Source organism: Leucoraja erinacea, chromosome 3, assembly GCF_028641065.1.
Source record: "Leucoraja erinacea ecotype New England chromosome 3, Leri_hhj_1, whole genome shotgun sequence".
Classification (NCBI taxonomy): domain Eukaryota; kingdom Metazoa; phylum Chordata; class Chondrichthyes; order Rajiformes; family Rajidae; genus Leucoraja; species Leucoraja erinaceus.
The window spans coordinates 75121310-75135053 of record NC_073379.1 but is presented as its reverse complement, the minus strand read 5'-3'; the positions used below and the strand labels follow the sequence as shown (position 1 = coordinate 75135053).

At 39.9% G+C, this 13744-nt stretch overlaps 1 protein-coding gene across 10 annotated transcripts; it reads right to left on the bottom strand.

Annotated features, from left to right (window-relative positions):
• Positions 1-2546: 2546 nt before the first annotated feature.
• On the bottom strand, positions 2547-13529 carry hnrnpk (heterogeneous nuclear ribonucleoprotein K). Of its 10 annotated transcripts, none has more exons than XM_055632952.1 (15): positions 13375-13528; positions 11244-11361; positions 9833-9930; positions 9639-9695; positions 8495-8538; positions 7480-7552; positions 7216-7329; positions 6737-6865; positions 6021-6355; positions 5424-5475; positions 5095-5110; positions 4946-5013; positions 4192-4361; positions 3512-3584; positions 2547-3067 (listed from the first exon to the last, which is right to left on the bottom strand). In XM_055632952.1, the coding sequence occupies exons 2-14, from the start codon at positions 11314-11316 to the stop codon at positions 3554-3556; spliced, it is 1260 nt and encodes a 419-aa protein (XP_055488927.1). In that variant the 5' UTR covers positions 11317-11361; positions 13375-13528; the 3' UTR covers positions 2547-3067; positions 3512-3553. The 10 variants fall into 10 exon arrangements, with proteins under 10 accessions (XP_055488927.1, XP_055488925.1, XP_055488932.1 ...); XM_055632950.1 differs by having other exon boundaries at positions 3512-3579; positions 7216-7339; positions 7481-7552; XM_055632957.1 differs by having other exon boundaries at positions 11268-11361.
• Between the last annotated feature and the right edge of the window lie 215 nt (positions 13530-13744).

Sequence of the window (13744 nt, the reverse complement as noted above, 5' to 3'; positions counted from 1 at the left end):
ATAATTTTATGTTCCATATTCCAGTGAATACAAGCCCAGTCTTTACAATCTTTCCTCATAGGATAGTCCCGCCATCCCGGGGATAAACCTCGAGAACCTACGCTGCACTGCCTCAATAGCAAGGATGTCCTTCCTCAAATTAGGGGACCATAACTGCACACAATACTCCAGATGTGGTCTCACCGGGGCCCTGTACAACGACAGGAGGGGCCAGTTTTAAAATAATGGGAACGCCATTTAAGACCGAGGTGAGAAAAAAACGTTTTCACCCAGAGTTGTGAATTTGTGGAATTCCCTGCCAGAGGGCAGTGGAGGCCAAAACACTGGATGGAATTAAAGAGGGTTAGATAGAGCTCTATGGGCTAGTGGAATCAAGGGATGGGAAGAAAGCCGGTACGGCATGATCACAATGAATGTCGGTGCTTGCTCAAAGGGCCTAATGGCCTCTTCCTGCACCTATTTCCTGTTTCCAAGGTCCTTTTTACTCATGTACTCAATCCTCTCGTTACGAAGGCCAACATGGCTTCACTGCCTTCTATAACTGCATGTTTACTTTCAGTGAAAGGTGTACATGGATTCCCAGGTTCATGTAATGTAATGTTTGGGATAAAGACCAATTTATTTATTTGCTCAGGTGTGTTTAAATGCCTCCTTAATACTCTCAGCGCCCAGTCTTTCCTTTACCGTTGGAAACTTTTGTTGCTGTTTATCAGCATGAGGATCAAAGTTGTGCCAATGAAAGTCAAAGAAGCCATTATAAGACTGAGAAACAAGAATAAAACTGTTATATAGAGACATTAGCCAATCCATAGGCATACCAAAATAAACTGTATAATGAACATCATTCAGAAGAAATGGAAGACAGTTGATGACAGAATTCTCTCTGTAATAATGAAAAATCCCCAAACATCTGCCAGATCAGAAACTCTTTAGAGATCTAAAGAATGTCTGTCTACATTCTATGTCTCCTCCACTCCCGACGTCAGTCGGAAGGGTCTCGACCCGAAACGTCACCCAATGCTAAACAAGACGAGCTCACGGTATTAGAGGGAAGAACTTCCAATGGGCTGTGTGCTGCAGAAGAACTTCCTGCACACCAGACGCAGCAGCAGGAGGCCCACCGCCAGCAAATTAACCCCCAAAGGATATTTCATGAATTCATACAATTAAAATCTTTACAAAAAATTACCTGAATTCCTAAATGAGCTATTTGCAGAGATGCCAAAAGTAAAGATTTTTTAAGGTGTCCCGTCCCCCCCCCCCCCCCGTTAAAAAAAAAAAACTTCAAACTACATTCAAATGAGAGTTCTTGTCTTTTGCCATTTAGGATGAGGAGGGATCTCTTTGAAACTTACCAAATAATTAAAGGCCTGGATATAGAGTGGCACACCTTGAGAATAGAAGAATCCTTTGGAAAGATGAGGAATTTATTTAGTCACTAGACCAAGTGCAGACCCATCGGGTGTTTCCCCGTAGTGAGATTGCGGGGGAGGGGCGGCATGCGGCGTCACACACAGTAACTACCCCCCCACATACACACTAACTACCCCCCTTGATATTAATATGCACCGTTTACCCATACCCTCCCTCTCCGCTGATGCATAGCCCAACTCGCAGGCGGGGGGGGGGGGGGGGGGGGGGGGGGGGGGGGGTTAGTGAGAGAATGGGGAGAGACAGAGAGAAAGGAGCAGACAGAAGGGCAAGAGAGGGTGAGGGGGGTGGAGAGGAGGAGAGGGAGGGTGGGTGAGGAGGGATGAGAGGACAGAGAGAGGAGAGGAGGGAGGGATGGGGTGGAGGGAAGGGGGTTTAGGTGAGGGAGAGGAGAGGGGGAGAGATAGAGAGAGCGAAGTGCAACCGCGCGTCACGAGTTTAGAATGTTCTGGAAATGAAGCATGCTTGTCTCATGCACGAAGGGATGGGAAGAACGCAGGTACGGCATGATCACAATGAATAGCGGTGCTGGCTCAAACGGCCGAATGGCCTCCTCCTGCACCTATTTTCTATGAACAAGTGTGTATGACAAACCCTGAATTTCTTAACTCTCTATCCAATGTAACAGCAGTCCTGGACTTGGTCCAAGTTCTCCAACAAATCATTACATTACCCAGATGTTCCCCAATCAGCTTAATAGAACAGCATTTGGAACTATAGTCAATGGTAACTACTGCCAGGAACGAATTAAATTGTAACTGAAGAGGAATGTTGTTGGCACCAAGTCCAACCACCCCTAAATCAAGTTGCAAATCTCTCACTCACAATGAGATCTTACCTCCAAGTGTGTTTATTTTAACTTACTGCATTGCAATTTCATCTCAGCACAATTATAAAACTGATCATTCCAAGTTATAAGTACTATATAGGTTATAACCATCTAATAAGTGTCATTTTACACAGCATTGGTTACAGTAGTGATTAAAAGGACCTCAAGGGTAACACCGGGATCCTGAGCAAATCAGGATAACATTTAATGATGCTATTAATGGAAGACAAATTTTGTGAGCAGAAGCAATAGAAATTATTCCAATTAAAAAAAGTTAAACAGAGTCAGGAGTTCATCCAGTTTAATTACTAACCAGTAAATTGTTGTCAGTTTCTCAGCTGGCAAAAGTATGGTGAATAATCTATCCTCAAGCAAAATATACACGAGTTTAGTTTACCTAGTTTATTTTAAAAACCATAAAATGTTCCTTACAAAACAAGATTGCATTCTGCACATGTACTGAATGGATCTGGCACATTTAAACTACCAGCACTATTGTCCATAAACAGTGTACATCTTATGTTACCATAGTTACATGAAATACAATAAACCACTGAAACATTTAGAACAAAACAAAGCCCAGAATCCACTCCACTTTTGGAAAATTCAAACTGTCTAAGTTGCGCTAAGGTTCACTAATTAAAACATTACAAATGATCAAAAGCAGAATATAATCAATGCTTCCAGTGTGATCTAAATAAGCAGAGGAATGTTGGCTCTTCAAACAAAAGCAGTGACAAAAAAAGCAGCGATCCTTCAATCTTCTCCGCTTTGTTTTATAAGAACTGCCCAGAGTACTGCCTCACACTGCGGAAGGGGGAAAAAAGATATGATTAGCTTTGTGAAGCATTTATAAAGGTCCCTCACCTTACTTTGACCCACATTACTAGTTTATTCAAATGCACAAAACAATAGCAAGCCACCAACCCATGGTTTAAAGTTTACATTAATTTATAAACTACATGAGCTTAAGGCATTTCACTGCAACAGGTCCATAAAATGCTTGTGAATGTTACCTAATCTTGATCAAAAAAGCTATCCAATATTAAAAATGAAACTGCGCTCACATCATGCAATTAAAACAATTCACTAGTGCTGGGTCGAAATTTTTTGATATACTGAACTTCCAAAGGAAATATTTGCCTTCAGATGTCAACAGCAATGTTGCACACCCAATTGTTCACAAATTCAATTCCCCAAATCTGACCCTTTCCACCACCAAAATAAAAACGTTCCCACTAACAAACTGACCTTTTCTCGTGTGGAGCTGCGGTATCTGAACGCACGGTCAGCTTAAGTGCGCAAAGCGGCTGCTGTAGCTGCACTGGGGAGAAACCAGGTAAAAAAAAAATAAACAAATTTGACCAAACATTTTTGTTTTCAATGAATGTTCGGATGCGAGTGCAGATCAATTCGACCCAGCACTAAAATTTCAGTTAACCAAAGCTTGCGTATATGAAAGGACAGCACAGCAAGATGAACAGAAAATGGTAGTTTGCTGTTGCAGAACTTTTGGAAGAATTAAAACTTATTGGAATAAAAGAATTAAGAACTTTCTGGAGAGTTATGACCTGCGCTATATGGCAGACTGTGATTTGTTGTCAATCCAACTGTCCAAAACAACAAAATCACTAGTCTTCCACACAGAACCAGACCACATTACATGTTGACTGATCATCTACACTTAACAATGAATTCTCATTGAATATTAACTAGTGATGACAAAAACAAATCAGATTTACAAAAGGCATGTTTACAATTAAAACAGCAGATGCCATTTACGGAATTTGTTGCAATAAAGCATGTCACCGATTTAACATTAAAAGCAGATCTAGGAAGGTTTCAGAAATGAGAAAGATGCACAAGTGTCAGTGAAGCACGTTAAAAGTACACATTATGGTACACAAACAGTTCATTAAGTAATTACTTACCTGTTTTGCAGCAGATACTGTGCATTCTGGATCTGGTCCTGTGTGCCTGTGATGGTGATTATGCGATCCTCAGAGCCTTCAAGTGGTTCATCGATCTTGATAGATGCTCCTGATTCATGACGAATCTGTTTAATTCTCTGACCTCCTTTACCAATTATAGAACCAGCCAACTGTAGAAGTGCAAAGGAATTACTTATTGTACAAATTCAGACCACTACTGCTACACAAAACATCCTAAGGAGGAAACACAAGTGGGCTATTTAATTTGACATCTTTAGTTATGTTTAGTGTTTCAAAAATAATTATTAACTTGACATTCATGACAGCTTTTGTAGCTGGTGAACCTAGTTCTAAAGGGAAAATGCAGCTAGCTCAGTGGCACCAAAACCAATTATACATCTGCTTATTAGATTCAAGATTCAATTTAATTGTCATTTGGACCCCTTGAGGTCCAAACGAAATGCAGTTTCAGTAAATCCTTCTACATAATACTAAATGTTGGCGATATGCTTCATATGGAATTCAGTTCAAAGTATTACCAGATCAACTATATATTCAAAAATACTACAAATCCTGGGAGCTTTTATTTACATGTATTTATTCGTCTAGGAATTAGATGCGAGGTAAATTTAAAAATGCAACCAATAACCCAATAGTTCTTATGGTTTGTTCAAATGCTCCAATTTTAGTCAAAACAGAAAAGATGTATATAGATTAAAGATCAATGGGAAAATAATAAAATGATCAATCTTACATCTTTGGGGATTGTGACTTGTGTAGTAATAATTGGCCCTCCCAAGTCTCCATATCCACCACGGCCACCTGAAAAGGGGGAAAAGGGTTACCCAAAAAGGAACTTGTTGAAATTGTGCTTAAATAATAAAGGATCGTAATCAATCTTACCATATCCAGACCCACCCTGTACAAGCCACGTGAAGAGGAAGGAAAGAAATGGACAATATTAACACATTTGTTTTCACAAACAGGGCATTATTTCCACAACCCATAAGCTACAATGTTAGAAGTTTGATTGTTATAAAATTCCCACTACTTATCTAGTGTTCACCATCATTTAGTAATTCTACATGTTAGTTTGTTAAAAAGGTTTGAAGATAATCTAGTTCAAATATCAATTAATTCTGCACAAATACCCACGTGTATCGCACAATTATAAATTGACACACATTTGATTGTTGTTCTAAGAATAGTTTGTTTGAGAAGATCTGACTTACCATGCCATCGTATCGCTCGGACATTCTGTTCCTGCCATAGAGAGTACGGTCACTACAATGAAATGGGAGCTATTTGTAAACACATCAACTGCCCCAAATCCAGACTACTTTGGCAAGTCAGGATGGTTCAGTTTGGTGTCAAGAAATATAGCAAATGGTTCTATTAATTTTACTTCAACCTGGGCCCATTTAAACTGTCCCCAGCAAGTTCATTGTTAACAACTTATCTTGTATGAACTAGTTATGGTATATCCCGTTCATAGTACACAAATATAATATTTACAGACTGCCCAATGGCATATTGGTAGATATTTTATCATAGAACCCTTTACATGTCAGCCATACATTTGAATGGGTACGAGAAGCAAACAGTGATTTTAACTAATGCTGAGTATTCAATATGAAAATAATACAAATTCAACATAATTTTGCTACCCTCAAATAAAAACCCCACAACTATTTGAAGCACACAAGCACTTATTACAATTACCGTTCACACTATCTTCAGCTTCCCACAACTATTTGAAGCACACAAGCACTTATTACAATTACCGTTCACACTATCTTCAGCTTACCAACATTAATTCAAAAACTCACCCTCTGGGTGGAGGTGGGGGGGGAAGAACACGACCACCTCTGCCACCTCTTCCAGTGCGTGGCATAGGTGGAGGACCCCTACGTGTTGGTGGACTCATGTCATCATACGCATCTCTTCTCGGTGGTGGCATGGGCCGTCCACCCCTGTTTGGCATTACCATAGGACCCCTACGTTCATATCCAGGTGAAGGAGGATGGGGTCCACCCCTACCCCGCATTTGGAAAGGAACAGGACGTCTTCCTCTGTCATCAAACATCATCGTAAACCCACCATAATCGTAAGTTTCATCATAGAAATTTGGATCATATGGCTGAGCACGTCCTTTGACCGGAGACTTAAAAAAAAGTTTTAAACTGTAAATCATAGTGTGGGCTTTAAACAGCAATATCTGTTTAAAACAGTCAAGAATAATTAAGAATGGCAAATATTTAAAATACTTTTTTAGACCAGCTATTCCTATGGGACAATATTTCTCAGCAGGCATTGACTTGCAGATACTGGAATGTTCACAGGAACAGAACTCTGCCATGGCCCAGAGGATCTGTACTTCAATAACTGCCCATAAATGCAACTAATTGCACAAGACAAATTCTGCTCTTGTAAGGTAACTCAACCTTCCTCTGCAGTGCCCAACAAACAAATGGCCAATTACATGCTTTGTCGCAATGTAAAATGACAATAAAACACTCTTGACTTTACGTGAAATAGTACCCACCTCGGCCAATAAGCCTAGGATAATTTTGATGCATTCAACCACTCTATCAGGCTTTCCACCAAGGAGAACAACTCTATCGGTCGAATGAGGACAACATTCCTGGAACAGTTTGATGGTTGTCTGTGTGGTCTGAAACGAAGGAGCATTTCAGTACAAGCACTTATTTTATTAAGGGACTAGACAACAAATGGTCATTAGTTTGGATAGTTAGAATGGCCATTGGATAACCTAGCCATACCTCATATGCCAGTGACAATGATATTCAGGACTCGCAGCCAGGTCCCGCTCGCTCGCCCAGAGTAAATGTAGTCTGACGGTGGGGGTGGTACATTAATGCTTATCCAAGTTATATCTAAGTGCTTATGAATAGCAATACTTGTACTGAACTGTATACCCAAAAAAAATAATCACTGTACCGGTGGCAAATAATGCACCATTAATGTTTAAAATTACTCCAAAGGAGTTAAAACACAACTTACTTCTCTTAGTTCCTTTATCTTTACTCCTTTGACACCAATAATACTTCCAGCTTGGCTCTGATGAACTAGCATACGTAGTTCACAGTCAAAGTCTTTTCCTTTATAGTGCTGGTACTGTAGGGTCAAAAGTTTGATAACAAAGTATAAAATTCTTGAACTATAGTAAATGAACCTGCTTAAAATTAAAATGCCAGGCTTAGATAAGCTGAAGGAGCAAAAGCCCAGTTTTTATTTAACCAAAACCATCTACTGAACTCAACTCACCTCTTCCAAAGTTGGGATGATCTTCGATAATATGTCACCAATTGTTTCAATATCTGCATTTATACTCAATATGCTGCCAATCATTTTTTGAAACCATTAACGATTTAAGGAGGAAGGAAAATAAACAAGTGAGTAAGCCATTCATAGCATGCTGAGACAATGTCAATATCAATATCATTACTTTAAAATTAATTTTACACAATATTTAGTAAACCCCATTATAAATATTTACAAGTAAACATGCAAATTTAAATAATTATTAACATTTCAAATTAAATCAGTTTTGTAAAAAAAAAGGATAACTGGAAGGGCTCAGATTAAGTGGGCAAGAAAACGACGAATAGCTGAGAGCAGAAAAGTGGAAAATTCATTTTTCCCCACCACCAGTAATTTGAGAATCCCCTGGAAATTAGCAATTTTGGCACACCTTCTCATAGGCAAAAGCAGAAGAGGTATGTGAGTATCATGGAGAACAGTATTAAAAAAGGTGTTTGACAGAAATTTGGAGAAAAGTTAAGAAACTAGTTGTGGAAACAGCACTACTATGCCCCTGTAATAAATCAATACAAAACAAAAGACAAAACAATGAGACAGAACAAATGAAAGTTGGTAGTGGGTGACAATAGTTAGCTTGGAAAACTATGATAGGTAATGGGTGTGTCTGGGTGGGGCACGGGGTGGGGTGGTAGGAGGGGGAAGGAGGGTGGAAGAGGAGCAAGGTGGGCCACAAGGACAGTGCAAGAAAGGCAGATTTAACAAATGATTAACAATGCAGCAAAAATGCAACACTTGAAGCTGTGCTCCTTCCATTAAAATGAATTAGTGGATTGCTCTGGGTGGGCAACTCACGTAATAAAGACCAGCCACAAAAGACTTAAATGGGGAAAATAGACAGAAAATAACTTGAACAGTACACTTTCTATAAGGGGCTACTAATTAATAACAACAAATTCAGGTTATAAGATACAATTCCTTGTTCTAATCAGGCAGTGAGTCATAAACTGTTGGGACATACCGCTCGGGGCCACTGCTGTCTGGGACTGATACACTGGCATTGTACTGCATTGGTCACAAAGGCGTTCGTGGTTGTTGGCATTGGGCAAGGGCATTCAGTGACGTTCAGGTATTGGTGCCCATTTGGCATTTGAGCACATTATGGGCATAGCCAACCAGGGTATTCAGATGGGTGTTCAAGGGACAGATGGGTCAACGTCATGATGGGCAACGCAGGGAACAAGTCGATCCAGTACAAGGGCAACGGAGATAATTGGCCAAAAAAACAAGGAGAGGGAAGAGGGGGGAAAAGGAGTAAATTTTAATTGAATTATATTATAAAATCTATTCTCATCACTCTATAAATATATATATATATATATCCTTTGTACAGATTTCTGAAGACACTACACAACAATGGAAGAACTTCATAACTGCACTTAAGAAAAACAGTTAAACAATATTCCTCACAAAGGAAAAACTATGTTGAGTAATTCAACACAACTTTAACATTAAACCTAGCTGCTAATGGGCATCTATTTATACTAGTTACTCAAATTCTGTTTAGCTTCATTTTTACGAAACATTGCCTCCCATTATCTATGGAAACAGTTAACACTGTTCTATACCCAATTTCATATCAAGCATTCTTCTTTACATAAAGCAGTCTTTGTCCTTCACGTACATCTGAATAGCTGTTGAAGCAAGAACAGATGGACATCTTTAAAAAAAAAATTAAGTTCTGACTCTGGGACACTCCAGATTACACCAGCCACCTGCAATGTTTCTCCATTTAATATTTGAGTTCACATAATAAGGATATGCTACAATGAAGGAAAACTAAACAATTATGGACACCTTACATGAAACTCATCTATGATAAAAATTTAAACTGCACTCTAGTTTAAAAAAATGATCATCTCCTCAGAACCAGCCCAGACATTTGTAAAGAAAGCTTAATGGTTCACACACATTATTATAAATGACTTCCATAGACTTCCCAGAACAGCATTATTAACTAGTTTTTAAAATATGTCCAAATTTCATTGACTGTCTAGTAATGCATTTACAAATTATAATTTTGAAGGTTTCAACATTACAACTATTGTTTTGGACAAAATGCATAATCTAAATGAATTTAACCTACACTATAGATATATACTCACGTCTGTGCGCAATGACTTGATATTTTTGCCACCTTTTCCAATTACTGCACCAGCATTCTTAAAAAACAAAATCATAATGGTATCCTCAGCAAATGTGTTGACAACACATTACTATGATATGAACACATTGATGTCTGTAACAATCATTAGAAAGACAGGATAAGTATGCTGGAAACTGGAAAAGGCCATCTTACCTTGCTTTGCAAGAGAAGCCGTAGTTCCACACACTGGTCATTATTCCGAGACCGCTTAAAGGCTTGTTCTCCATCATGGTCCTCAGCAGGACGTTTGCCTGAAAGTTTTGTGCGTTTTTTAAAAAAAGATATCAAGCTTCGAACAACGTTTTTGGCACACTAACTTTAGTTTCAGATCATGCTACTTTCACTTACCTGTTTAATATTGCAACATATTTCTTACATGACTTGCCATGACAAATATGGACATATTTAACTAAGTCTCATAAAGTTTCTCAAATTTTAATCACATTTAATTCTAGTTAACGAGACGAGCAACAATAAAAGCTTGAGTACAAAATGACAGAAGCTGGTTAGTCAGCATTTGTGTAGAGAACAGAAAGATTAAGAAATTTAGACCTTAGAAAGTATTAAACGCAGCATGCTCTTCAGATTCTTTTGTACCTGGAGCCTAAAATTGTCATCCAACTTCAATCTATTTTTTACAGCAAACAATTAACAATGGAAGGGTATTCAACTTCAGACATGAAACAGTGGCGACCAAAGTTTCTGACAAGAACCAATCAATAATTTACTTCTATAATGCGTACTGGAAATAAAAAGTGGGACTGGGCTAATATGGAAATAAATCAAAACAAGGGGAAATTACAGAGCAACAAATAACACAACCAGAGTAGTTATTGATGGTTATTAAACCACAAGGGATTTGGTAAACCATTGGACAATTCAAGTTGAGTACAGATGGGGAAGTGGAATCCATGCAAGCAGAGCTTGGATAAACTGAAAGCTGGGTTGTTCGCACGGGCATACAAGGGCACACACAAAGGATTTAATGTCAAATGATCTGATATACAAACCTAAAAAATGGAAACCAGTCTGACCACACTTGTGGATAACGGAAGCAAAAGTTGAATGTGAACCCCAGGCTACGTAGAACAAACACCCATAGATAAAGGGATGGAAGAATGGCTAAGGATGAACAATGTAGAGGTCACTCATGTGCTTTAAAACACCCTGAATACAGGATGAAATTATTACCAATGAATGGGACAGGGGAGTCAACTGTTCAAAATCAGAATGGGATGCAAGGGAAGTTTTGTGATCAGATAGGGAAAACAACTCGTTACCAATATTGTGGCCTACTGCATCCATTATAAGCTTTGCGCTACCCAATTTCCTCTTATACTCGTGCATGGAGATGCCATTCCTAGCCTTGGCTTTCACTTAGGTGTTCATTTTATGATTGGTCTGTAAAACACCGATTAAAACTGCACATTTCATCAATTCATTAAAACAGCCAATAACAATACAGAGGACCGATAGAAAAAACAAGCAATGTTCTTATGCTAGTTTTTAAATCAGCCCTTAAATCAATAGCTATATAATAAATGGAAAAAAAAGGAAAACATACAAGAACCAGGGCTAAGACTACTACCGTTGGTCTCTGGGCTGTTATACTTGATGTCTTGCTGATCAGTCTCCATTGTAAGTTTCAAGTAAAGTGAAGAATATGTAAGAATGCAGCTCGCCTGTAAGACAAGATATTTTCCAAGTTATTCTGTAGAGCCATTCAGTCCCCTTCACCTTAAAAACACTGGCATTTTAAAGCCCCAACATGAAATTTAACCATTAAAATCACCCAAACTGACATGGTGTTCAATGGGTTACATTTGTATGTTTGTATTTGTCTAATAGCAGACTAAACACTCAACTATTATGAGATTGCTGTCTAGTTCTTGCAAGTTCATTTTTTGAACCATCAGGTTGAATAGATTTTTAACCAATGGAGTAATTAGTGTAGATTAATTTTAATTCAATTGGATATTGCTCAGAATTACAACATCCCATTGCTACCACCACAAAACCATTACGCCAAATATGTTATCCATCCAACAATTTGTACTGTCGATCAAGCACAAGTAGAATGAATCTTAATTAATCAACACGTGCTTACATTATCATACACTTGTCAAATGGAAATAATTACACAAATTGCTGACAAAGGCATTCACGTTATTTCCATAATAAAATGGGTCCTGAATTCTGCCACCCTACTTAATTGCAAGCATTGAAAACATAAGATCATAAGTTAGCCATGGGATCTGAACTTCAGAGGGTCGAGACTCTTTTTCAGACTCGATCCTTCGTCAACCATTCCTTCTCGCCAAAGATCCTGTCTGACCTGCCGAGTTACTCCAGCATTCTGTGTCTTATCTTCGGTGTAAAGCATCTGTAGCTCTTTCCTACACGCCAATATATTATATAAGGCCAATCATTGATGTCACATTCCAAAATGATTCAGTATTTTATTTCAGCTTTTAAACCGCCACTACCCAATTCTTCCCAGAGTGGCATAATTTTTATTTTATTATAAATAGATTCATTCAGACACCACCCAGAACCACCACTGACAGCTGAAACTAACTCCCCAGCTATTATCAGAACAACGCGCTAATAGAAAATATGGACAGATGGACATTTCTAATTGTTCACATCGGAAATTAAACGCGTGGCGCAAATAAAACGCGAAAGCGCTTGATTAATTCCGGCAGCCCGAGCGCCGTTAGGATAATGGGTGCACCTCAAAACATGAAATACACAAGGGTCATAATTAAGGAATAAACATATTACGACCCTAACCAGAGCAGCCACTCTAAAGGTGGCGAGATCAAGCCGACGGAAAACGGTCTCTGTCGCTACGAACTTCTCCGCGAAGACGGGGCAACGCAGGCAGATCGCTGTTTATTACACTCGCGCCATCGCTGCTCCGCTCAACGTCTGCAACGTTTCACCTTAAAATGGCGCCGACTATGAGACAGCGAAATGTGCGGAGCGAAGGGGTTACTTCCGGCGCGGCGGCTCGAGCTGCCCCGGTCAACTTCCCCCCCCCCCCCCCCATCTCCACCGGCTCGGCACCACCTCCACCCCCCCCCCCCCCCCCCCATCTCCTCAGGCACGACACCCCACCTCCCCCCCCGAAACCAAAGCGCTTCCAGAACCGCCGAGACGTTCCAAAATCAACCGCCACCCTTTAAAATGGCGGCGCGGCAGCCCAGCCCAGCCAAGGGGCTCGCATCGATTGCCCCTATTTTGCGCTGAGAGAGGGGAGTTTACTAAACCCGCCGCCATTTATCTCGTGACTTGACAAAGAGGAAGAGTTCGTGAACAATTACGACGGCACAGGTTCTAACCAAGGCCACACATCACTTCAGGCCCGCATTCCAGGCGACCTTTTTGCTTTGGAAGATGTTGAGGCGGACGGAGAACAATTTTAATTATTTTGAAAACAACTCGCATTTCCACCATCTTACGATACGCCAAGAATTGGCGTGAATAAGAGCTGGCTAAACCTAAAATGTCTGCCGCGCCGCCCTGCACCGCCCCCAACTTCCCACATCACGGTAGAAATGCGTGCCTCAATTGTACTTCGCACAAAATCACAATACCGATATTTGTTTCTTTTTAATGAGTAACAAATAACATTTGCTTTAAAAATATCGTCGAATAAATTCGAGCTGAGCGTCTTTAATCTCCCTACTTACCTAAGATACCAGCTGCGAAAGGATCAGGAGCTGAGCGTTAGACCCAAGCGAAGCAAAATGGACCGCTGTGGCGCGGTGGCGAGCGTTTTACCCAGGAGCCCCAGCGGCGGCACGTCCCGCCCTTCAGGCCCGCGTTGATTGGTCCGGACACAAAGCATTCTCTTACACTCCTGACGTCACTCGGGACACGGCCTGCTGCCATTCGCTGAGACGCGCGTCAATCGTAGGCGTCACACAATCTGCACTCTCGTCGCTTTTTTTTAATCAAATTATAACATAAAAATCAAAGGTACAAGAGCGAAGTATCTTTGCATAAAATACATTAAACATGATTCCTTCTGAGATTTTTAGCCTTATTCACTTGTAATAA